General features: G+C 42.8%; 1 protein-coding gene across 5 annotated transcripts in view; it reads right to left on the minus strand.

Annotated features, from left to right (window-relative positions):
• The window catches only part of HNRNPAB (heterogeneous nuclear ribonucleoprotein A/B), an 83,731-nt gene that overhangs the window by 36,593 nt on the left and 20,695 nt on the right, over window positions 1-26,443 (minus strand). For all 5 annotated transcript variants that reach the window (XM_089657038.1, XM_089657040.1, XM_089657039.1 and 2 more), the window contains exons 3-5: window positions 20,101-20,269; window positions 19,836-19,994; window positions 3,938-4,069 (exon numbers count right to left, since the gene is read on the minus strand). In XM_089657038.1, the coding sequence (XP_089513164.1) occupies window positions 3,938-4,069; window positions 19,836-19,994; window positions 20,101-20,269 (460 nt within the window). The remainder of the gene's footprint in view (window positions 1-3,937; window positions 4,070-19,835; window positions 19,995-20,100; window positions 20,270-26,443) is intronic.

Genomic DNA, 26,443 nt, shown 5'->3' on the forward strand with positions numbered 1-26,443 from the left:
CATAAAGATGGAAGTTCACCGATACTTTCCCTCCCGTCCTTACTTTTTGGCCTTTTTTGGAAACTGGTACCCACTTCTAGCAGGTATTTTTTCCCACTTCCAGTTAGACTGCCTAGACCAGGGGTCTGCAACCTTTAAGACATAAAGAGCCACTTGGACCCGTTTCCGAGAGGGAAAAAAAGACTGGGAGCCGCAAAACCATTGCAACATTTAAAACAAATCCGACACTGCATATATTGCGAAAAGCGCTCTGGTCATGAAGGGGGTTTAAGGGCCCAGTAAGCAAAGGGTTAACCAGGGCCACAGTGTATCGTCATAATCACAATCATAGCCTTAGGTCAGTGGTGGGCAACCTTTTTTTTCAACTGAGCCAAATCTCGCCAAAACCACGATTGAAATTTATTTTGAGAGAAACATTTTTAAAACTGAAAATACATCCCCCATATAGTAATTCATCCCCCATATAGTAATTCATCCCCCCTATAGTAATTCATCCCCCCTATAGTAATTCATCCCCCCTGTGTCAATTCACTTACCTTTGCTCCGCGCGTTCCTCTGTGTTCCCGCGCCGTTCTGGTCTTCAGGGCGGACTGTGAGAGAAGAGTTAGTCACGCTGCCCCGCCTACATCCTGACAGCCAATGTTTGGAGGAGGGAGGGGAGCGGGCGCCCGGCACATAGAAGAGCTGCATTAAAAGAGCCGCGGCTTGCCGACCCTATTGCCTGTCACCTGGTGGGCAGTGTGCTCCGGAGCCGCAGGAAAGGTGAAAAAGAGCCGCATGCGGCTCCGGAGCCACGGGTTGCCGACACCCGGCCTAGACAATCCCATCGGAAGTTCAACCCTCACAACAACCTCCTAGGACATGTCACGTTCAGAGCATAGAGTCTTGTGCATGCACAGGCAACTCATGTCACAGGGAGTAAACACTGGTGTTGGGGACCCAAGTAAAAGAACCAGCCCAACGAGGACAGCGCTGGATCCTTGGACAGGCAAGTGTGTTTAAACCTCCCTAGCGGTCTGATTACGTCCATATTTCTGTGCTCAAACCGGAACATTTTTTGCATGGAAATATGTATTTTTTTTTATTGTAGGCCTCTAAATTTTAGGAATACCTCACTGAAATCTGTCCGAACAAGAGTTTAGTAAACATCCCAGGTATGTTACAATTTGAAACACGAAATCATAAATTATAATTAAATAATCATAAAAAATAAAATTCAATATAATCAAACCAAAAACACTGAAATTTAGCGCCAAGTTCGCACATCACTGAGCAAAGTTGCAAAATTGTTTTCAGTGTCTGATGCAGAATTGAGTGATTTGTGGGGAAATTCGTCAAGTGGTTCTGATTTACTATCGCTGTTCTCTAGCTGGTCTAAAACCGCTTTTGACCTAAAAAAGGGACGCTTCTCAGTTTCCAGGCAGAAAATAGTAAAAATGCAGGCAGGGCACAGGACAAAAATGTATGTGAAATGGTTTGATACAGTAATGTTTTACTATGTGATTTTAGTGTATTTAGTGAATGTCACTTTGTCATTCAAAATTTTTCGCAGTTCCGTCCCGACGCTCGCAGAAGACGGAACCCAGATGACAGATGCCAACATCCGCCGGAGGACATTGCCGGGGACACTGCAGGAGGGACATCGTGGAAGCGCATGACAAGGTAAGTGAACAGATCCCGGAGCAGTGCCTCATGGTAAGCCCGAGTGTAGCTCGGGGTTACCGCTTGTGGTACTGAAACTTAACCTCCCTGGTGGTATTCCCGAGTGTAACTTGGGGTAAAGAAACATTAACAGCTACAACATTGTAGCTGCTGGCTTAACAGGTGAAACTGAAAAAATTAGAATATCGTGCAAAAGTTCATTTACTTCAGTAATGCAACTTAAAAAAGGTGAAATAGGAGATAGACTCATTACATGCAAACATAGCTCGAGCCGTGATTTGTCATAAGTGTGGCTTACAGCTCATGAACACCCCAAATCCACAATCTCAGAAAATTAGATTACAGGCAATCAATAAAACAAGGATTGTACATAAAACAATATCGGACCTCTGAAAAGTATAAGCATGCATATGTACTCAGTACTTGGTTTGGGCCCCTTTTGCAGCAATTACTGCCTCAATGCAGCGTGGCATGGAAGCCATTAGCCTGTGGCACTGCTGATGTGTTATGGAAGACCAGGATGCTTCAATAGCAGCCTTCAGCTCTTCTGCATTGTTCGGTCTCATGTCTCATCTTTCTCTTGGCAATGCCCCATAGATTCTCTATGGGGTTCAGGTCAGGCGAGTTTGCTGGCCAATCAAGCACAGTAATCCTACGGTCATTGAACCAGGTTTTGGTGCTTTTGACAGTGTGGGCAGGTGCCAAGTCCTGCTGGAAAATGAAGTCAGCATAGCCATAAAACTTGTCTGCGGAAGGAAGCATGAAGTGCTCCAAAATATCCTGGTAGACGGCTGCGTTGACCCTGGACTTAATGAAGCACAGTGGACCAACACCAGCAGATGACATGGCTCCCCAAATCAACACAACACAGACTGTGGAAACGCACTGGACTTCAAGCATCTTGCAGTGTGTGCCTCTCCATTCTTCCTCCATACTCTGGGTCCTTGGTTTTTCTGATGAGAGCAACTTTTGCATCTCATTTGGAAGAGGACTTTGGACCACTGAGCAACAGGCCAGGTCTGTTTTTCTTTAGCCCAGGTAAGACGCTTCTGACGTAGTTTGTTGTTCAGGAGCAGCTTGACAAGAGGAATATGACATTTGAAGCCCATGTCCAGGATCAGTTTGTGTGGTGGCTCTTGATGCACCGACTCCAGCCTCAGTCCACTCCTTGTGAAAGTCCCTAACACTTTTGAATGGCCTTTTCCTGATAATCCTCTCCAGGCCGTGGTCATCCCTGCTGCTTGTGCACCTTTTTCTTCCACATAACTTTCTATTAATGTGCTTTGATACAGCACTTTGGAAACATCCAACTTCTTTTCAATTACCTTTTGAGACTTTCCCTTTCTATGGAAAGGGTCAATGATGGTTCTGCACAACTGTCAGGTCAGCAGTCTTTCCCATGGTTGTGATTCCTACTGAACCAGACTGAGACCATTTAAAGGCTCAGGAACCCTTTGCAGGTGTTCTGGCTTAATTAGCTGATTAGAGTGGACTCTGAGCCTAGAATATTGCACCTTTTCACAATATACTAATTTTCTGAGATTGTGGATTTGGGGTTTTCATGAGCTGTAAGCCATATTCACAAATTATGACAAATCATGGCTTGAACTATCTTGCTTTGCATGTAATGCGTCTCATATTAGTTTCACCTTTTAAGTTGCATTACTGAAATAAACTTTTGCACTATTTTACTTTTTTTAGTTTCACCTGTAAATATTTCAGAAGAGCCTTCAAGTTAAATTTAAGGCAAGGACATTTAATGTTACAGACATTAGGGATGCTTAATGCTATTTTTACAAGCATTTACATTTTAAAACAAGTACAGCACAGCCACACATTTGTTTAAAAAAAAAAAAAAAAAAAATCTGACAAGTACTTAAGTGTTACTAAACCCACAGTAAAAGCATGTTTGTTATACTCAAATGGGAACCTAAGGGGTTAATCCTCTGCATTGTGCAAAAAGGCTGTTTGATCCCATCTTCTGATCCTCTCCTACTGTTACCCAGCAAACATGAGCATGTCCAGTGACTCCTAGAGCGCAGTAGGATGGTATGGCGAGAGTTTTTCGAGTGCATGTGGCCACACGAGTCAGGGACAATGCAGCCTCATAGGACAGAGCAGAATGGGAGGGGGGAAGAGAATGCAGGGTCCTGGGTTTAACACTTTAAAAACAGACTGGAACGCAAGCTAGAGAAGAAAAGCCCTGCCATTTTAGTACATGCAATACCAATAAGATAACCACTCAAATCTAATCTTAAAATAGAAAAACCATTACCTTGCTGCCTGACACATTGTGGAACTTTTTTTCCAAGATCTTTTTTACAGGTTCCTCCTCTTTAAATGTAATAAAGACAAAGCCTCTTCGTTTGTTAGTTTTTGGATCCATTGGCAGTTCAATCGATTCAATCTGGAGAGGGGAAAAAAAAAAAAACACATGCATTTCATTAAACCATGAGCCAGCCATTCTAAAGCACAATTGAAAGCTGAAGTTTTACAATGTGCCTTCCCTGGTTCCTTCCTCTCCCCTCAACATGCCAAGAAATTTAAAACCTCATTACATTCCTTATTTTATGTACAGCGATATCAATAGGTCTGTCTCTACGAAAAGCAAGCAGATAATGGCTGGTGAGATGGAAAAGGAAGGGTGCATAGCTACAAAAAAAAAAAAAAAAAAAAAAAAATCACCATGCCTCAGTACACTCAGCCCTGATGCAGCAGTGGGCAGATTCTTAAAAAGATATGCAATATATCAAAATGCCTGGGGTGGGTGTCAAAAGTGCAGACTATTTCCTAGGCAGACTTGTTTGCACGCAAACCACCCTAACACCTACACTAGGTAATACCAATCTATGAAGCCAAGCCTCCATGATAAAAAGAATTACACACAAAGAATGGGTAGAGCAGGAACAGTTCTACAGCCAGGAAATGGGGCTCTTTACAACTTGTTGTAGCTTCTAAATATAGACTAAGCAACTTACTGCAATGTTACACAAAGCATTTCCACAGGAGAGGAGCAACTGCAAGAATGAAGGGAACACTGAAGTTCAGCTTTAAAGTAACTCCACTTTGGCAGTGAAGTGGTGATAACATCTACTTTAACATTTAATTTTCACGGACAGTACTCAATTGTTTCTGCCAAAAAAAAAAAAAAAAAAAAAATGAATGTTTCCTCAGCTATGCAATGTTAAGCACTTCCTGACTGCCCTGGTGTGTAAAATCATGTATACACACACACTATTTTGCATTTCCAGGTAGGGGGCGCATGTGGGCAACCCTACCCACACCCCCATTCATGGCGGCCAATCACCAAGTCCCGGCTGGTGATAGCAAACAGTTCTCCTCTCCATCGGAGATGCTTGGCAAACAGTTCTCCTTATCAGCTCGTGCACACTGCTTGGGATGGCTATGCACAGCACAGCCATCCCAAGCAGTGCGCTTACAGTGAAGTACACGGACAAGTAAAACCATCGCTTTTTGATCGCTCCTCATGTTAACCCCTTCCTGCCCAATGCCATTAGCATTGTTCACTGTATTGGTGTAACTGGGGATGTCAGTGACACCAAGTCAGCCCCCCCCCCCCCCACTGTCAGAATGCTTGCAGCAGTCCCGCTATAAATCGCTGATCGCCACCATTACTAGTAAAGGGAAAAAAAAAAAAAAATAAATTAAAAAAAAAAAAAAACCCACAGTATATATACACACCATTTGTAAACGATTTAATTCTCACGTAAACCAAATTTACATGTTTAAAAAAAAAAAAAAAAAAAAAAAAAAAAAAGGTCATTTGGGTGTAGCATTGCATGATTGCGAAATTGTCAGTTAACCACTTGCCATCTGCCTGCTGTTTATAAAACGTCAGGGCGGCGGCACTCCAGGGGCAGGTTGCCGTTCATAAATTGCACCCGCCCTTTTCTAGCTGTGCGTGCTCCCTGGGAGCGCGCAGCACTGCGATCCGGTGCCCGCTGTGTCCTCCGGACACAGTGAAACACCGATTGTAGGGCGGGACCTCTGTACGAGCTCCCGATCATGTGATCACTGATTGGCCAACTTGCTTACTACGTGTGAAATCTGAATGATCACAGAGGTCACATGGTACAAGGCTATTCACAACAGCCTTGTACCATGTGACAAGGTGTGACCAATCACAGCTCACTCTATTTCTCAATGGCTGCAAGAATGCAGATAGAGAAAGAAAAAAATGATTGCTTTTACATTCTATATGGGTGTAAAACAATCACTGTAAAAAAATAAATAAATAAAAAAACTTAATCACCCCCACAAGTAGTACAGTGTCACCATGGTGACTGTACTGCTAGGGTGACAGTATGTAAAAAAAAACCATAAATATAAAAAAATGTAAAAAAGTGTTTAAAAATTTTTGGTTATAAACTAAATTTGGCTTATTTTTTTTACTAAAAATATAACGGAATACATTTTGGTCAAGATTTATGATGAAAGATTTGCAAAATTTTAAGAAAAACTTTTCAAAATTTTTGGACATTTTCATTTACATAGCAAAACAAATAAAAATCCCAGCGGTGAATAAATACCACCAAAATAAAGCTTTATCTGTCTCAAAAAATGGTAAAAAATTCATATGGTACAGTATTGCATGACCGCACAATTGTCAAAGTGTGATAGTGCTGACAGCTGAAAATTGCCCTGGACAGGAAGGGGGTAAAGTAACGCAGCGCCATAATGCAAAAAAAGGCCTGGTCAGGAAGGGGGGGGGGGGGGGTAAATCCTCAAGAGGGTAAGTGGTTAAATAGTAGGCTGAGCAGTTGATGTTCACAAATGAACTCAGCACAGTACAATGTTAACCACTTTAAGACCAGGCCAGTTCTGACACTGCTCTTTCCCTCCTCACATTGGTACCTGCTGCTGTCAAATCACAGCATGTGAAGAGGAAGCAGGGGCAGAGCTTGCTATGGGTGTACTTGTGCAGGTTCGATCCCTAGCTGCACTGTGTGGAAGAAGATTTTGGCTCAATCTTACTTACACGTCAATGAAACTAAATTTAACACCCTAAACCTCACCTTACCCAATCACTCAGCTCCAAACACTACAGGATAAATTTTACCTGGCCTGACTTTTCCCTACTTTGACATTAAAAAGGTCATTCGAATAACTGTTTAAAAGCCAATTATCCCCCTTTATTCAAGTCCTTGACCTCTTGCTGAGCCATGAGGGGGAAAGATTTCCTTTATAGTGAAGAAACATACATGCAATAGAAATGATAGATTTTCCCAGGCTGTTGTATTATTTAAGGCTAATACCTTGTCCCCAAAATGATATTTTGTCACACCTCACAACAGAAGACATTACAATTTATTTCACATCCTAAACACAGGCTTCCAGCCTCAACACTATCGGGTCAGCCAAGCCACCCTCAAGACGTTTACGTCTCTCAAATACTACATGGCAGCTCAAATATCTCCTTTGGCCTACCTCCAAGCTATTGGCGAAAGACCCATTTGGTGGAAGGGACTTGCTCCCTCCTCCCCATTTATAATTTGATCTGGACCCCCACCCCCCCCCCGCTGTCAGCTCGTGAGGAGAGCCGGTAATAGGCATTCCTTGGAGGAGACATGTACATAGAACAGAGCACTGATGATCTGGCCACTGATGCATCAGGGCTGCCCTGATCTGTAGCCCCAGCAGTGCCAGCTGTCAGTGCTCATCCATGCCACCTGCCAATCCATGCCTCATATCAATGTAGCCTATCAGTGCCCATCACTACAGCCTCATTAGCGTACATCAGTGGAGAAAAATCACTTGTTTACAAAATCTTTTAACAAAAACTAAGAAAAAACTGTTTTTCCCTCAATTTTCAGTGGTTTTTGGTTTAAGAAAAAAAAAAAAAAAAAAAAAAAAAAAAAAAAAAAAGAAACCCAGAGGTGATTAAATGCCACCAAAATAAAGCTGTAAAAAAAAAAAAAATGAAAATTTCATATGGGTACAGTGTTGCATGACTGCACAATTATTCAAAATGTGACAGCGCTGAAAGCTGGAAAATGTGCCTGGGCAGGAAGGGGGTATAAGTGCCCTGTAGGCTAGTGGTTAAAGGAGCTGCAGGAATATCTAGCAAGTACTGGATGTGTGGCAGATGTGACAACCTCCTCCCATATTCTTCATATGTCTGGGCTATAAGGTCTACCTCTTGGCAAGACAGAAGCCTTTTCTTAAGAAAAGCATTCAAGCCCGGCTAAATCTTGCAAAACACATCTGAAGTCGTGCTTACATACTCTGTTCTCTTTATATGGAGACTTGCTCCTTTAAAACCACTTCAATACTGGACATTTTTACCCCCTTCTTGCCCAGACCAAATTTTCAGTGCAGTCACACTGCGTGAAATAATTTCTTGCATGACCACACCAGTGTCTGTCAAAGTGTTTTTTCTTCATCCGTTATAAAATTTTGCAAATAGTTTAAAACACACATTCAGAAAAATGTATAAATCCTATTTCATTTGAAGCCCAAAAATGCCAAGACAGTACAAATAGCACCCAAACGACCCCTTTTTTGGGAAGTAGGTAGTCCATGGTATTTAGTAAGAAGCATGGCGAGTTTATTTTAAAGTTGTAATTTGTCACAATTTTTTGTAACGTTAATAAAAAGAATTTCATTTGTTTGCTTATACCAGTAAAATTTTACGGATACAAGCAACCATTTCTGGCTTGGAAGGTTTCCAAAAAAAAAAAAAAAAAAAAAAAAAAAAAAAAAAAAAAAAAAAATTGCAGTTGTATTGGTCCACAGAACAGAATGTTTATATGCCAGTGTTCTGTTGCCATGGCCAGGCATAGATAGGAGTATAATGTGTTTTATGCATTTAAACGACAATACACTGTTGTCCGAGGTGACCCTGAATTTGACCAGCACCACAAAATTCAGCCCCACGTAAGTCACCTTAACCAAGAATTTGCAGATGTCTATACTCCCCAGCAAAAAATCTGCGTTGAGTCCCTCATTCATTTTTCTGGCTGACTTGCATTCAAATTTATCCCCAGCAAATGTGCCAGATATGGGATCAAGATGTAGAAGACCTGCGAGAGGGCAACAGGCTATACATACAAGTTTTGGATTTACGAGGGAAAAGATAGTCACATGGAGTAGTGGCAAGATAGTTTGGGACTTGGTGTCATCCTTTTTCCATATGGGGTACCACTTATACATGGACAATTTTTGTCTCGAAGAGAAGGGGCGGAGCCTGAACATGGTGGTGTGGGAGAGTACGATGCAAGTGCTCTCCGACAGACTCCGCTTCCAGCCACCCCAAGTGCCCTCCTAGTACTACAGACTGGGTACCTACCTGTGTGAGGAGATCCCGGTGGAGGAATGCCGGCTCTGTGACTGGGAGCAAGGAACGAGAGAGCGAGAAGTGAGTCTTGGGCTTCTGAGACACGCAGATAGGGACTCGGGACTGAGCATCGCGTTGCCGAGGAGACGGAGTGACACGGCGGGGCCACTTGGTCGGCTGCGAAAGAGGGGAAGCCGGCCGGCGTCCTGAGGAGAGAGGGAGACAATGGTCCGCTCCCTGGAGCGTTTTTTCGTCCTGAGCTCTGTTCTCTTTTGCTGTCGGAGCATATGAATGTCCATGTAAAAAAACCCTGGAGAAATCCCCCCCCCCCCCCCCAAGAACTTGAAGGGACAAGAAATATCTGAAATTGCAGCCTGGAGCCATCCCACAGGTGAGCCAAGCAAAAAGGAGGGTGAGTGAAAGTGGCCTAGACTAGCAATATAGCGGATTGGACTGTGTTATATACACTACATATTGTGTAAAGGAGAAAAAAGGGGGATCTCCAGGGGATATGAAGGCGTGGAAGAGGAAAAGGAATTAACTGACCTTAAAAGTGGAAACGAAAGGGTAAAAAAAGGACAAATAGTAAATCAAGTTTGGGTTTCTAGTACACACATCCACTACTTACCGTATATACTCGAGTATAAGCCGAGTTTTTCAGCACATTTTTTGTGCTGAAAACGGCCCCCTCGGCTTATACTCGAGTCAACGTCTGCAGGGGGGGCGCGAGGCTCCGTCAAGGGGGGCACGTACAGGGGTGGGCAGAGGGCTGCTTTCTCTTACCTGGCTCCCACGATGATCCATCCAGGAAGCGCTGCTCCTTCCGTCACTCCGGCCACTCCTTCACTCCTGCCGCTCGGCTCCGCCTCCTCACCGGTCATTGGCCACCAGAACTGTAGCTCAGGAAAGTTACACAGGCGGCCAATCACGGGCGAGGAGGCGGAGCAGACGGACCCACAAAAATCGAGTGAGGGAAGAGCCGGTAAGTGTGCAGTGCACAGGTGCTGCTGCAACCACATATGTTGGCTGCAGCAGCACCATACTGCAACAGGGGTCAGCAAGTGTCATTGGTGTCAGTGGGAGGAATAGTGCCGCATCATTCCTCCCACTGACACCAACGATGGGGCACTATTCCTCCCACTGACACCAACGATGGGGCACTATTCCTCCCACTGACACCAACGATGGGGCACTATTCCTCCCACTGACCCCAAACGATGGGGCACTATTCCTCCCACTGACCCCAAACGATGGGGCACTATTCCTCCCACTGACACCAAACGATGGGGCTTATACTCGAGTCAATAGTTTTTCCCAGTTTTTTGTGGTAAAATTAGGTACCTCGGCTTATACTCGAGTATATACGGTACATACCCTGCGTTTTTAGAGGAAAACTATTTACAGAAGACATGAACAAAAGCGCTAAAAAAGGAAGTGGGCGCAAAAGCGTCCAAACTGGTACGATCAAAAAAACACACATCCCAGGGTAATGCGACTCCAGAAAGATCCCAAAGTGTAAGCGATAAAGGTGAAATGGAAATTAGCTTGGGAAACAGCCCTAGGCTATCGCTGGGAATGAATAGTAGAAGTCAACAAATGATAGGAAACATGGAGATGAACGATCCTGAAAGTGACCTAAAAAAGTACCGAACAAAAAAAAGATGGCAGAAAGGTTCAAAAATTTGGAAAATAAAGCAAGAAATGGCAACTATACAGAAAGATTTGGGGCAGTTCAGAGTGGAAGAGAAAAAAAAATTAAAAACCATGCCCAAAACATATCTGAAATAGAAAAGACAACTAATATTGGGAAAGTTCATAAAAAATTGCTATATAAGATAAAGGTACACGAAAACAGGGACAGGAGGAGTAATCTTAGGACACAAGGAGTCCCAGAGATGACAAAAAGGGAATTATAAGAGTTAGTTTGTAAAATCTTAAACGCCATAAGGGACAGATCTGATACAGAGCTGATTAAAATTGGATGGAGTTTTTAGAATAGGAAAGTTTCAACAAGGTAATGGGGAGAAAAAAAAAAAAAAAAAAAGATATAATTGTTCAATTCCATAATTATGGGGATAAAGATGAGATATGGAGGAAGATCAAAAAGGAAGAACAAAGTATTAAATATGGAGAAAAAGACACAGATTTTTGCGGATTTGACACCCGAGACTTTGTGGAAGAGATCTTTGAAACCCCTACTAGAGCAGATGAGAACGTGCATTACAGATGGGGGACCCCAGAGTGCCTAATTGGAGGAAGAATGGAGTTACAGCTTATCTGAGATTTCCTGAGGACTTGAGAGACTTGATTTGCGAATAGAGATTGTTGGATGGAAAGATAAAAATAGGAGTTATGGGAATAGAGGTCTGGCAGTTTGTTAGAGGGTGAAAGTAGGGGTTCTCTCCCCCCCCCTTTTCTTCGTTATGGCAGCCCCTCTAAATTTATAGAGGGTGTTGGGGGGGGGGGGGTGTTGGAAGGAGGGAGAGCTGTTCAAGGGTAGAGTTTAACCGCAAGGTTAAAGTCAACGGTGGGAATAGGCACACAAATGATTAGTAGGCAAAATAGAAGCCTAAAAATGGGAAGGGTAGTAAAAAGGGGGGGGGGGGGGGGAAGAAATGGAATGGGAGTTGGGTGCAATGGGAAGGTGGGTGGGAAGTAATGATAACACTCTGCATGATGGGAAGAGTCATAAAAAGGTAAGGAAAGAGGAAGAGGAGATTGAGAAGGAGATTTAAGAAGGATGGAAAAAAACAGTTTATAAAACTTATAATGTAAATGGGTTGAATTGTCCTGGGAAAAGATTTAGGTTACTCAAAAGAGCTACACCACAGTATCATCAGTGGTGTTTTTGCAGGAGACACATTTCAAGAGGGTCAAATGTTAAGTTGAACTCTAGAAATTATCCAACATGGTACTACGCAGATTCCCCGATTAAGAGAGCAAAGTGAGTAGCAATAGGGTTTGCAAAGAATATAAGGTTTGGGTTGGAGGATAGAAAGACAGATTCTGATGGGAGATTTTTGTTTTTGAAAGGTAAACTACAAAAAATAAATAAATAAATGTATATATATATATATATATATATATATATATATATATATATATATATATATATATATATATGATGAGTGGGGAAAACTCACTGTGGTGTTGGCAGGGTTGTGGAGAGATAGGCATGGTGTATCACATATGGTGGGAGTGCCCAAAAATTCAAGTATTTTGGAAGATGGTTCATTTAATTGGGATGATTACGGAGACTGATATAGGATTAGATCCAGAGACCTGTCTTCTGCGCAGCACAGAATTATAAGGAATCGGGTATATGGTATTATCTAAACTCAGCAAAAGGTCTGATACCCAAGTTTTGGTGTAAGACAGAGGTGCCGAAGGAAGAAGACTAGGTAGATAGAGTGAACCAGATTTGTAGGATAGAGAAACTTTACCATATGTATGAAGATAAGATGGGGTTATACTACGTGAAAAGAAAAAAAAAAATGGGAAGAATTCAGTTTGAAGGTGAAATATAGGAAGCTATAGTGTGATGACATGAACGTCCCTCTCGCTTTTATAGGGAAGATAGGGGGGATGCAGAGTGGGTGGAATGGGGGGGGGGGGAAATAAGTAATGGTTTTATATGCTTTGAGAAAAATTATGGAAATATGTATTTAATTGAAAAATCAATATATATAAAAAAAAAAAAAAAAAAAAAAAAAAGTAATTACATTTAAAAACTGGCACCTGACAGCTGAGTGTTAAAGAATTGCCACTACTAAAATACTGCACGGGTTAAAATAACTCGTGCAGTATTTTAGTAGTGTTCAGTTTTTCTGACCTTTGGGACGGATTAATTGGTTTTTAATGCATTCCTATGGGAAAGTATTTTGGTTTACAAATGTTTTGCTGTACGAAATGTCCTGCAGAACGAATTAAATTTGTAAACCAAGGTACTGGTACATCACTGGACTTTGAATGGTTATACCAGGATGATGCCTACAGCTGCAGGCATCATCCTAGTATCTTTTTTCAGCTGGTGATTGACTCATGTAAAAGCAATCCTAGTGGCTAATTAGCTGCAGGATTGCTTTTACAAGCATCGGGAGATGATGCCCCCTCCCCCACTACCTTCTTGGGCAGTCCCCTGCCTTCGGGCAACCTAAGAATGCAGCCGGTGTTTCTGCCAGCTGACCATAGAGCTGATTGGAGACCAGAATGGTACCAATCATCTCTATAGCCTAAGAAATCGGAAGCTACAAGCATTTCATCACTTCAGTTTCACAGGATATAAACAGCGCCATTTGTAAATTGGGAAAACATCTGATCACACTGCCCTTACATTATCTAATCAAAGCAAGATCAGAGGAGAGATCTAGAGTCTGATAGACCCCAGATTTCTGAAAAAAGAATACGACAATGCCTATTAAAGTTATAGGGGATATTTGCATTCCCTGTGATAGCCTTTAAAAGTTAAAAAAAAAAAAAAAAAAAAAAAGTCAGAAAAAAGGCTTGGTCTTCAGGTGGTTATAAGAGTGAGTGATGTATGGCATAAACGTCTAATGCTGGGCATAAGATGCCCCCACCCCCCAAAACGACCCCTTTTTGGAAAGTAGACACCCCAAACTATTTGCTGAGAGGCATGTTGAAACAGAACTTATTTTTTTGTTTAAAAAAAAAAAAAAAAAAAAAAGGTTTGTCATTTACCAAAAACTTGTGGGTTTAAAAAAAAAAAAAAAAAAGTCACTTAAATGATTTATTGCTCACACATGCCATGGGTATATGTGGAATTACTCCCCAAAATACATAGCTACTTCCCCCCCCCCCCAGTATGGGGGTACCACATGTAAGACATTTTGGCAGTCTAGGCAAGTACAGGACCCCAAAATCCAATAAGCACCATCAGGCTTTTTTAAAAAGGGCTTTATTTCCTCATTACACGTCTGGACTACCCATCACAGTTTCAGAGGCCCTGAAATGCCAGGATAGCACCAAAGCCCTCCAAATGACCTTTTTTTGAAAAGGTGACACCCCAAGGAATTTGATCAGAAGCATGGCGAGTATTTTGCAGATCTTTTTTGTTGCCACAAGTTTCTGAAAATTGAAAAAAAAAAAAAAAAAAGTTTCTTCGGCTTCACAGATGTGTGCTGATGAGGCTACAGTGAAGGGCACTGAAAGTTAGCTCTGAGAGGTGTAAATTTTGGGATATCCCTTCTTGGACTGGGCAGTCTTTGCTGGACCCAACTGAACAAAGAAACATTCCCATCCAGCAAAGCGACATCCCAATCCACCGCCGCTACAGACCTGTCACAGTGTGCCCGCTAGTGAAGGAGAGAGGCTGCTGTTGTCACTTCAGTGCAGCGGCCAACCGAGGAGGCGTTTGCTTCCTACTTCACTGGAGTGGTCACTGCCACTCCTGTCGGCCCTGCTTTAAGCATAGCCGCACAGTGGGAGGTGAGTGGCGGATGTGGTCTGTGTTAGCCCCGTCCACTGTTATCCACTTACTTCCTGTTGTGCGGCCAGTCAACAGGCCACTCTGCTAAAGCCCTGTAAACACTGCCCACTGGGCAAATGCCCGGTGTGCCCTACGGCCAGTCCAGGCCTGATCAGTGCACATGTCCCCTCAGAGGAATACCAATTACTGGTTCTCTTCACGCTGACAGTGTGTGAGAAGGACTGTTGATAACTGGCATTTCCAATTTATACACGATTAGCTGCGATTGGGACACATCTGATCACATGATAGTACCTATGTCATCAGCTCTTTACTGCGATCGGTGATCCGCTATGTCCCAGGGACACAGAGCACCAATAGCCGCGCGCCCCAGGGAGCGCACGTGCAGCTAGAATAGTACGTTGTGACGTCCTCACAGAACGAAAGAAGTGTCACCTGTTTGTCACCATTTCACAGGTGCACACAAATGTATTTGCTTTTCACCTGCCATAGAAGGAAATGACAAACTAGTACCTTTTTTGTTTAATGGCGACACTTCAAAAACCCCTGCAGGGCATCAGTTGAGTGTTATGGAGGTCTTGTACTAGTATTATTGCTCACTCCAGCATGCACGGCGACATGCAATCAACGTTTTCATGTGTAGCGTGCAGGCGTCCCCAATGCATGCGTTTATGTGGTGGCCTAAACATTTGTTTGGCGAGGATGTTATGGGCTTGGCATAACCATTTGTGCAATAAATTTTTTTTTAACACACCTCAAGAATGTCTCCCCTGGGCTGCACTGGACGTATTGCAATGCATTTCACTTTGAGTGAAATGACAGCAGTGACCCAGAAACTATACCATACACATCTCTATGGATCACCACAGGGGGCTGTGGAAGAAAAATCGGGTGGCAGTGAAGCTGCCCAAATGCACCCACCTGACAAGTAGAGAGTCAGTTTTAGACAATCTCATGGCAACAGCCACCAGATTGTGTGTAACCCACTCTCCTGCAGAGTCTTGAATGTGGGAACAAGTGATCTACGCTCTATCCAAGACCATGGCCAGCTCACCTACCACTCAGTATTGACAACATCCAAACTAATTTCTCCATCTCAAATCAACCTAGCTTCATCCACAAACCTTTCCCCACCTTGTCGAAGACCCCAGACAAACACGTGGAGTTGCCATATGTATCTAAGTGTCCATCTTTCTCGCCATCAGATAACCCCAAGGGCAGATTTTTTATTGAAGGGTTCCCTAGTGACATTACTAAATATATGCACCAAACACTGACCAACTCAGCTTCTTCCAAACACTCCTACGTACACTATCCCATTTCCAAAGTGTGATTCTTTTGAGAAAGGACTCCAATATAGCTCTGGACAAGACACCCCTCCAGACTTCCAGGTCCTGAGACCCTCCAAGCTTGCCAAATTATTGCATGCTCACGATTTAGTGGACATCTGGGGGGGAATTTAATGCCACTGGGCGGGATTACACATTTTTCTCCCATATCCACGCTTACCTAGTCATGGATAGATCATATCCTCACGTCCCCCACCTCATTACCTTTGTGCACGTCCTCAAAGATTTTAGAGACTGCCGGGTCCAATCACTCTCCTCTGTCCTAGTGTGCAATTCTTCACTCCATAGCCCAACATCTTATACCTGGCATCTTAATGAGTTTTTCAGCAATCCAGCCACTTGCCTTGATATAGAACTTAAACTGAAGGAATTTTTCTTCTTTAAAATAATCCTGCTTATACATCCATGTGTACATTGGCGGCACACAAGGCCATGGCACATTAATTCAAATAGCCACCAGATATAAGTTCTATGAAATAGACTAAAAGAAAAGGCCTTACTTGACCTGCTTAAGGCTCATAAAACAGAATCCACAGGTTGATTTACGCGGCCAGATAGAAGCAGCCAGGCTAGAATTTAAATGTTTGCCTCACTACAAGGGCCAAAAAGCTATCCAACACACAGAACTCCTATGACTTCACGGCTAATCTGCCCATTCCAGCCTTGCTTACAGAACACAGAACTCATTGAAAGGCTGTTACAGTGGCAGAAGTCCTGTCTGCTATTAAAACAGGCCCCAATGGGTAAGGCTCCTGGCCCTGATGGCTTTAGTGACAAGTTTGCGCCACCATCGGTCACCCCTTTGGTAAACTACTTTAGCCACCTGCCATATAGTACAATGACGGGAGCAAGATGGTTCTCTCGTTCTGATAGGACGGCATATGACCTTCCATTCTCATCGCGCATGTGCGGCTCAGGGAGCGCGCAGCACGGCGATCGCCGGTGCACTGTGTCATTTGGACACAGCGGATCACGGAAACAGCCGAAGATGTCGGCTCGGTCATGTGATCAGCTGTCCCCAATCACAGCGGATTACATGTAAACACGGAAATGCTGGTTATTGGCATTTCTCTCCTCAAGCTGTCATGCTGACAGCTCAAGAGGAGAGGAGAGCCGGTAATCGGCTTTCCGTGGAGGGGACATGTACACTGATCATCAGGGCACTGACGATCAGTGTGGCCCCAGAAGTGCCAGCAGTCAGTGCACATCAATGCCACATATCAGTGCCCATCTGAGCTGCCTTTCAATGTCACCCAGTCAGTGCAGCGTATCAGTGCCGCCTGTCAATGCCCATCACTGCAGCCTCTTTAGCGCACATCAGTGAAGGAGGAAAAATCACTTATTTACAAAATTGTAAAACCAAAAACCACTGAATTGAAGGAAAAACATTTTTGTTTGTTAAAGAAAAAAAAAATCTAGGAGGTGATTAAAATACCACCAAAAGAAAGGTCTCAAAAAAAAAAAAAAAAAAAAAAAAAAGGGAAAACAAAAAATTTCATATGGATACAGTGTTGCATGACCACGCAATATTCAAAGTGTGACAGTGCTGAAAGCTGGAAATTGGCCTGGGCAGGAAGGGGGTATAAGTGCCCTGTAGGCTGGTGGTTAAACACCATTTAAGAAGGGGACCCATACATCTTCATTACAATAGAGCATTCATAACGCTTATCCCAAAGCCTCATAAGTCCCAAGTGGTGTGGATAATTATAGGCCCATCTCAAATAATGACCTGAAATTGCTTACTAAAAGCTATGGCAATCGATTGCTGACTTTATAGTAATCCGATAGCACAGATCTGTCTGCAAAACCATAAGTTGGCACCATACATTAACTCCTCCGGCACCTGCCAGGGGTGCCCACTTTATCCTTTATGGTTAGTCATTGTGATGGACTCTTGCTATTGTGATCCATCAGGACTCAAACATAGGGACCACGAGTAGAAACCAGCACCATAAATATGCACTTTTCGCAGATAACCTGCTGTTATTTGTCACACACCCCATCGTACCACAATTTTCTTTATTGGACTGATCTCAGGCCTCCTGGTTAATAGTGTTAAAAATCAGAGGCCATGAATGTTAATCTACCGAGTGCAATGCACTCAGGCTCAGTACCCATTCATGTGGCAAACTGCTTTACTTGCATATCTGGGGATCAAGTTGACTCTCCAAATTTCATCTTTATAAAACAAAATTACCTGGCACATTTTAATAAACTTCTGGAAGACATGAGGACTTTGTCAGACTCAACCTCATCTTGGATGGGTAGAATTGCATCAGTGAGAAAAAAAAACACAAAAAAACACAGTACTGCTTAAGATACATTACTTTTACCCATCTGTGTCAATGGAGGCCTTAAGACAGTTCCAAATGAAAAGCTCTTTAATCTTAGGATCTAGGGGGTATTGGGGTACCAGATTTACTGAACCACTACACTGCAGCTCAACTCACAATTATGTTAACTCCACCATAAACACTATAGGGCAGACTGGGTATACAGGCTCAAGCTTGCCCCCCAGTGCCAATAGATTGATAATTGGCTCCTTTCAAAACCACAACAAAAAAAGGCCATCTTGTGCCCTACAGTCTCCCACTCTAAAGGCCCATGGGAATAGACTTTCAGACAGTGGCCCCTCAGTTGCTTTAACAAACCTATAGCACCCCCCCCCCCTTTAAATAACCCATTATTTCCACCAGGCATGTAACTTGCTCAGTTCTGTTGGTAGATGAAAAAAAGGGCCTGTAATGTATAGGACAATTTATGGACCACAGGAGGGGGGGTGGGGGTGTTGTACATTCCCCTCATACTATATACAGGATTTGGAGATGCACTCCTCAAAGCTTTCACCAACCATCACTTGATCTGTTCTCTACAGATGAAGTTCTGACCTCACAATGAAAACAGACACTGAGGGGTTGCATCTCCATGATGTACAAAACTTCCCTCTCAAACTGCTTGGGAGAAAGACTTGGGCATATCCCCTGATGGAGGAATGGCGGACTGTGTCTATGCATATACACAAGGGCAGAATGAATGTAGCCCTAAAGGAAGCACGGTACAAGGTGATAGCAAGATGGTACTTCATACCTGGAGTGTCTAAAGATGTACCCAGGCTCATCACCTTCCTGCTTCAGGGGTTGTGGCCAGCTTGGCTTTGCTCTCCATACGTGGTGGACCTGCCCCAAAGTCCAGTATTTTTGGATACAGGCTCATTCGCTAATCTACTCAGTAACTATGGTTATTACAAAAGATCCTTGGATCACATTACTCAATGAACCTGTAGACAGTGTCAAAAGATCCACGCATACTTTGATTTATTGTATGTTCCTGGCAACCAAAACACCTATTGCTACTGCTTAGAACTCAAGGATCATCATCAAAATGTCAAGGGGAATCAGATTGAGGAAGCCACCAGCTGCAGGAGGGAATCAGGCAGAGAGGTGTGATCCTGAGAGACTCTATGCAAAGAGGAGACCCCCATGGGGAGGGGTGTTAACCCACAATACCAGCAGAGGAATACCAAACCAGGATGAGCACCGACAGCAGGCCACCAGGATAGCAAGCAAAGCCTTTGTGCAGAGTGCCTGGAGAGAGAAAGCCTGGGGGAATCTACAAGGTAGAAAACAGGAGGGGCCAGAGGCAGCAACATTGTTGAAAAATTAAAAAAAATTTCCATCTAGGCAATGAGGGTTCAGGAGGTAACCCGACAGAAAAAGGGTGCCAAGATGGGAGCAAAGGAACACTCAGGGAGCACCCGCATCTACCATACCGGGGGGAGGGGGGGGGAACTATTGACTGATCCACCTTGCCACCAAAGTGGGGGACTGTATGCCAGGGAAGTGATATGACAAGGACACGGATGGTTTAACTCACTGGCCTGCAATGGCCTACAAGGGGCTGTGTCGTCCCTTCTGAGAAGGGGTTTCTATCAGCTAGAACTGCCTAGACATTGCAAGTTTTTCTGCCTAGTGTCCTACTCCTGTAGATGGAACTATTACACCATAGTAGAGAATAAGACGAGGCCATGTCAATCATCGACCACGAGAAATGTCTACATGTATATAGATAGTAGCAGACATACCTCACCAAATATCCCAAAGTACTCCCGGATCTTCTCTTCACCTGCTTCCGGATTCAGTCCTCCAACAAATATTTTCTTTATTGGGTCCTTTTTCATAGCCATTGCCTTTTTTGGATCAATCACTCTCCCATCCAGTCTGTGCTCCTTCTGTTCTAAAACCTGTCATAAATGAAGAATCTTAAGTACCAAAAAAACCCAAACACTTTAATAGGTAATAAAAACAAAAAAAAAAAACAAAAAAAACACCTCTAGGCAGAATACAAACCTTGTCAACACTAGAAGCATCCTTAAACAGAATAAAGCCAAACCCCCTAGATCGACCAGTATTAGAGTCCATCTTGATTGTGCAGTCAGTCACTTCACCAAACTTAGAAAAGTAATCTTTTAGGTCTTTCTTGCTTGTATCCCAACTGAGACCACCAACAAACATTTTCCTAGAATATTTTAAATTATGACAGTTTAGTAGAACACAATATAATACTACAAAAATGTCGAAAAGCAAAGTAGATCTACAATAGAAAACATCTTAAAAAATTGGCACTTTAAATAGATTTAAAAAAATTAGGCATTTTGATCTAAACAATGTTCTGTTGATTGGCTTCGGGCTCATGTCTACTTAAAAGGCTTGCTTCTAGATACAATACTGCTTTAGACACTTTAAAATGATTCAGTTAGATTGCCCAAGCTGAAATCAACTGGATTTGGCATCCCAACTGCTTTTATAGGGAAAGCAGCACGTTCTGACCATATCAACATACCACAGTTCCTAGCAACATACAGTATCTCGCAGAAGTGAGTACACCCCTCATATTTTTGTAAGTTATTAGATCTTCATGCGACAATGAAGAAATGACACTTTGCTACAATGTAAAGCAGTGAGTGTACAGCTTGTACAAGTGTAAATTTGCTGTCCCCTCAAAATAACACAGCCATTAATGTCTAAACCGCTGGCAACAAAAGTGAGTACATCCCTAAGTGAAAATGTCCAAATTGAGCCCAATTAGCCATTTTCTCACAGGTGTCATGTGACTCGTTAGTGTTACAAGGTCTCCGATCTAAATGGAGCAGGTGTTAAAATTTGGCGTCACCACTCTACTGGTCACTGGAAGTTCAACATGGCACCTCACGGCAAAGAACTGAGGATCTGAAAAAGATTTCGTTCTACATAAAGATAGCCTAGGCTACAAGAAGATTGTCAAGACCCTGAAACTGAGCTGCAGCATGGTGGCCAAGACCATACAGCAGTTTAACAATACAGGCCTCGCCATGGTCGACCAAAGAAGTTGAGTGCACGCGCTCAGTGTCATAACCAGAGGACGTGTTTGGGAAATAGATGTACGAGCGCTACCAGCATTGCTGCAGATGTTGAAGGCGTGGAGGGGGTCAGCCTGTCAGTGCTCAGACCATACACTGCATCAAAATTGGTCTGCATGGCTGTCATCCCAAAAGGAAGCCTCTAAAGATTATGCACAAGAAAGCCCACAGTTTGCCAAAGACAAGCAGACTAATGACATGGATTACTGGAACCATGTCCTGTGGTCTGATGAGACCAAGATAAACTTATTTGGTTCAGATGATGCCAAGTGTGTGTGGCGGCAACCAGGTGAGGAGTACAAAGACAAGTGTGACTTGCCTACAGTCAAGCACATGGTGGTGGGAGTGTCATGGTCTGGGGCTGTACGAGTACTGCTGGCACTGGGGAGCTACAGTTGCAAGAAAAAGTATGTGAAACCCTTGGGATTACGTGGAGTTTTGCATGAATTGGGCATAAAATGTGCTCCGAACGTCAGCCAAGTCACAACAATAGAAGAACAGTCTGCTGAACATAATGCTACACAAACATTAGATGTTGCCATGGTTTAATTGCACATAACATGTAAACATTCACAGTGCAGGGAGGAAAAAGTATGCGAGGCCCTAGCTTAATTCCCAGAGCTAATTGGAGCCAGGAGTGAGCCAACTTTGACTCCAATCAGTGTGATGATATTGGATGTGTTGCTGACAGCTGTCCTGCCCTTAAAAAACACACACCTGTTTTGGGTTTACTGGTTTCAAGAAGCACTGTCTGATGTGAACCATGCCTCGCAGAAAAGAGCTCTCAGAAGACCTACGATCAAGAATTGTTGACTTGCATGAAGCTGGAAAGGGTTACAAAAATATCTACAGAAGCCTTGATGTTCAAGTGTCCATGGTAAGACAGACTGTCTACAAATGGAGAAAGTTTAGCACTGTTGCTACTCTCCCTAGGCATGGTCGTCCTGTAAAAATGTCTGCAAGAGCACAGTGCAGAATGCTGCATGAGGTAAAGAAGAATCCCAGAGTGTCAGCTAAAGACCTACAGAAATCTCTGGCACATGCTAACATTTTTGTTGACACATCTACAATAAGGAAAACATTAAACAAGAATGGAGTACATGGGAGGACACCACGGAGGAAGCCATTGCTGTCCAAAAAGAATATTGCAGCACGTTTGAAGTTTGCAAAAGAGCACCTGGATGTTCCTCAGCACTACTGGCAAAATATACTGTGGACAGATGAAACCAAGATTGAGTTGTTTGGGAAGAACACACAACACTATGTGTGGAGAAAAAAAGGCACAACACACCAACATCAAAACCTCATCCCCACTGTAAAAAATGGCGCAGGGAGCATCATGGTTTGGGGCTGCTTCGCTGCCTCAGGGCCTGGACGGATTGTCGTCATTGATGGGAAAATGAATTCCAGAGTTTATCAAGACATTTTGCAGGAAAACGTACGACCATCTGTCCGCCAACTGAAGCTCCGCAGAGGATGCAACAGGACAATGACCCAAAGCATACAAAGTAATTCAACAAAACAATGGCTGCAACAGCACAGAATACGCCTTCTGGAGTGACCCAGTCAGAGCCCTGACCTCAACCCGATTGAAATGCTGTGGCATGACCTTAAGAGAGCGATTCACACCAGACATCCCAAGAATATTGCTACACTGAAACAGTTTTGTGAAGAGGAGTGGTCCAAAATTACTCTAGATCGTTGTGCAGGTCTGATCTGCAACTACAGGAAACGTTTGGTTGAGGTTATTGCTGCCAAAAGGAGGGTCAACCAGTTATTAAGTCCAAAGGTTCACATACTTTTTCCTCCCTGCACTGTGAATGTTTACATGTTATGTGCAATTAAACCATGGCAACATCTAATGTTTGTGTAGTATTATGTTCAGCAGACTGTGTTCTTCTATTGTTGTGACTTGGATGACGTTCAGAGCACATTTTATGCCCAATTCATGCAAAACTCCACGTAATCCCATGGGGTTCACATACTTTCTTGCAACTGTATAGTTCATTGAGGGATTCATGAATGCCAACATGTACTGTGACATACTGAAGCAGAGCATGATCCCCTCCCTTTGGAAACAGCCGCAAGGCAGTATTCCAACACAACGACCCCAAACACGTCCAAGACATCCACTGCCTTGCTAAAGAAGCTGAGGGTAAAGGTGATGGACTGGCCAAGCATGTCTCCAGACCTAAACCCTATTGAGCATCTGTGGGGCATACTCAAAAACGGAAGGTGGAGGAGCACAAGGTCTCTAACACCCACCAGCTCCGTGACGTCACGGAGGAGTGGAAGAGGACTCCAGTGGCAACCTGTGAAGCTCTGGTGAACTCCATGCCCAAGAGGGTTAAGGCAGTGCTGAAAAATGAATGGTGGCCACACAAAATATTGACACCCTGGGCCCAATTTTGACATTTTCACTTAGGGGTGTACTCACTTTTGTTGCCAGCGGTTTAGACATTAAATGGCTGCATGTAGAGTTATTTTTAGGGGACAGTAAATTTACACTGTTATACAAGCTGTACACTCACGACTTGACATTGTAGCAAAGTCATTTCTTCAGTGTTGTCACAAAAAAGATTTACAAAAATTTGGAGGGGTGTACTCACTTCTGCGCCATTGTATATTTTCAAGTGTTGATGGCTTAGGAATGCATCAGAATCGACTGATCAGAGGACACAAATGAACTTTTGAGTTTACAGATGTAAGCAAAATGTGTAACACCTTAAGGCTCATGCACAGATATAAAATAGACGTGTATGGCTGTACAGCATACACAGCAGTACCCAGGAGCTGCAGTTAGTGTGTAATTCAGCACATAGGCCTGCCAGAATATGCTTTATATGGGTGTATGCTGGTATTGTGCTCAGGAACATACCTGTGAGCAAAACTTCCATTCAGAAGTTATCACTTACAGATGCATATTGCTGGCACTTGCTGTACATCTGTAAACCATACACTGTCAATGTAGACCAAGGGGAGCTGTATACCCATGTGCCTTCAACAATTGTGCGCATGAGCCCCTAGATGAATGCTGCTCTGCACTTTATTAGAGAAAAAAAAAAAAAAAAAAAAAAAAAAAAAAGTTATGTAACCCTCGCCTTGTAAAACCACATACTGCTCAAATCACAGTAAACATAGCAAGATTGCTTCCTAGCCCCCTGCTGACCCACACTGTGGTTGGACACCCCAAATATGTCAGCAGAGACTGGCCAATGATTTACAGCCAAGACCCGCTGATTGGCTGTGTCCACTCACAGCACACCCAGTCCTGGGCTTACAATCACAGGGCTCTGTACACAGAGCAGTAGTGGCAGTTTTAAAAAAAACCAAAAAAAAAAACCAAAAAAAAAAAAAAAAAACGGCCAGGTCTCCGTAAAAGCAGCACATATTACACATTGTTCGGTACAGATTAGTGTGACAGTGTAAAGCATTAGCACTGATCACTGCATTAGTGTTACAATGTCAGTGTACCTCCCAGTCAGTATCACATTACCCGCCACACTATCATACCTACATGATACACCTATTGGGATTTTTTTTTTTTAAATCCAAAAGATTTAAAAAAAAAAAAATTTGGGGGCTAAATTTGATTTTTTATTGCATAGGTCTTCTAATAGAATATCCAAAGACACTAAACACACAGTGAGGATTGTGGATGTGGCTATTCGCAGAACAAAATTTTGGTTGTTAGGAGACTTTCACTGTTTAAAAAACACATCAATTGGTATTTGTTGGTTTTAATCAGTAGTAGAGCATATCACAATAGCGCAATATATTTGGATATTGGGTACTAAGTATTTGTATTTTATAACTTTGGAGTGCAACTATTACCCTTTTTAGAAAAGGAAAAAAATCTATATCTATCTATCTATATTGGCACTTAAAGCAATTACACATTAACAAATGTCTTATAACATTCAATTTCTTATATCTCTATCTATTGATCAGCAACTTCTAGCAGGCTGATAATGGGGAGAACTGACTTGTGTCACTGAAATCCCCAGTGACACTAATCTAGTGATCAGTGCTAATAAAAAAAGCACTGACACTGTACTAATGGCACTGGGCAGGAAGGGGTTAGCGTGAGGGGCGATCAAAGGATTAACTGTGTGCGGTTTTACTAGAGCCGTTTTGTGCCCCCTACCTAGAAGTGCAAACTTTTATAGATTTGTGCACCTGTGCTGCCCTGTAGCAGTATATCTGCTATAGGGCGGACAGGAATCGGTTAAGATGACTGGGCTTTTTTTGGTCAGCAATGCATGACCACACATTTGCCAGTTATAGAGAGAGAGAGAGAGAGAGAGAGAGAGAGAGAGAGAGAGAGAGAGAGAGAGAGAGAGAGAGAGAGAGTGTGTGTGAGTGTGTGAGTATTTATTTTTTTTAAAGAAATTGCTCTTTTGGTGATATTTGATCACTACTGAGGGTGTGTAGGTTTTATCTCATAGAAAACACACACCATTTGTAAACATTAACTTTTACATAAACCAATTACTTTACATGTATTGGGATGCTTTTTTTTCTAGCAAAGACATGTAGCAAAATACACTTTGGCCTAAATTTATGATGAAATTTGTTAACTGGACATGTTTAATAGCAAAAAAAGTCAAAATATTGTCTCAAAAAAAAAAAAAAAAAAAAAAATTAATTTGGGTGCAGCGCTGCATCACTGTGCAATTGTCAGTTAAAGTAACGCAGCACCGTAATGCAAAAAAATGGCCTGGTCAGGAAAAGCAGTAAATCCTCTGGAGGGCAAGTGGTTAAAACAGAAATTAAAGTTAAAAAACCAACATTGTTTTTACATATAAAAAAAAAGACACACAATACTCTGCCATATAAGCAGCTCAGATAATTAGGGGGAAAGGAAACTGCATCACAACACTCTTGCCAGTGAATGGATGTGCAGGGGTGCATGTCACAATAAGTTTGATCATTGGAGGAGAGCAGGTAGAGTTCCAGCACAGCTAGAGAACTGACCACACTGTTCTGCTTACTGTGGTCAGTTTTCAATAAGAAAGCAGAGGAACACCAGGGATTTCACACAAAAGCAGCAATACAAAGAACAGGATACTTTTAATAAAAGTACATAGTACAGCAGGCATATATCAGGAATTTTAAAAGGTTAGGTTTACATTAGGGTTGCGCCAAAACATTTGCACGATATCTGAAACAGATACTTAAAAGCCTTGGTTTTTTCAGCTGAAGTAAAAAAGCAATTAAATGGTTGTCAAGTTAACAAATGACTTTCAGCTGTCAGCGGGGTTCCCCTGCTGACAGCTGAAGTGTAAATTCAG

Source organism: Staurois parvus, unplaced genomic scaffold, assembly GCF_062004578.1.
Source record: "Staurois parvus isolate SC_StPar_1 unplaced genomic scaffold, SC_StPar_1.0 ptg000958l, whole genome shotgun sequence".
Taxonomy (NCBI): Eukaryota; Metazoa; Chordata; class Amphibia; order Anura; family Ranidae; genus Staurois; species Staurois parvus.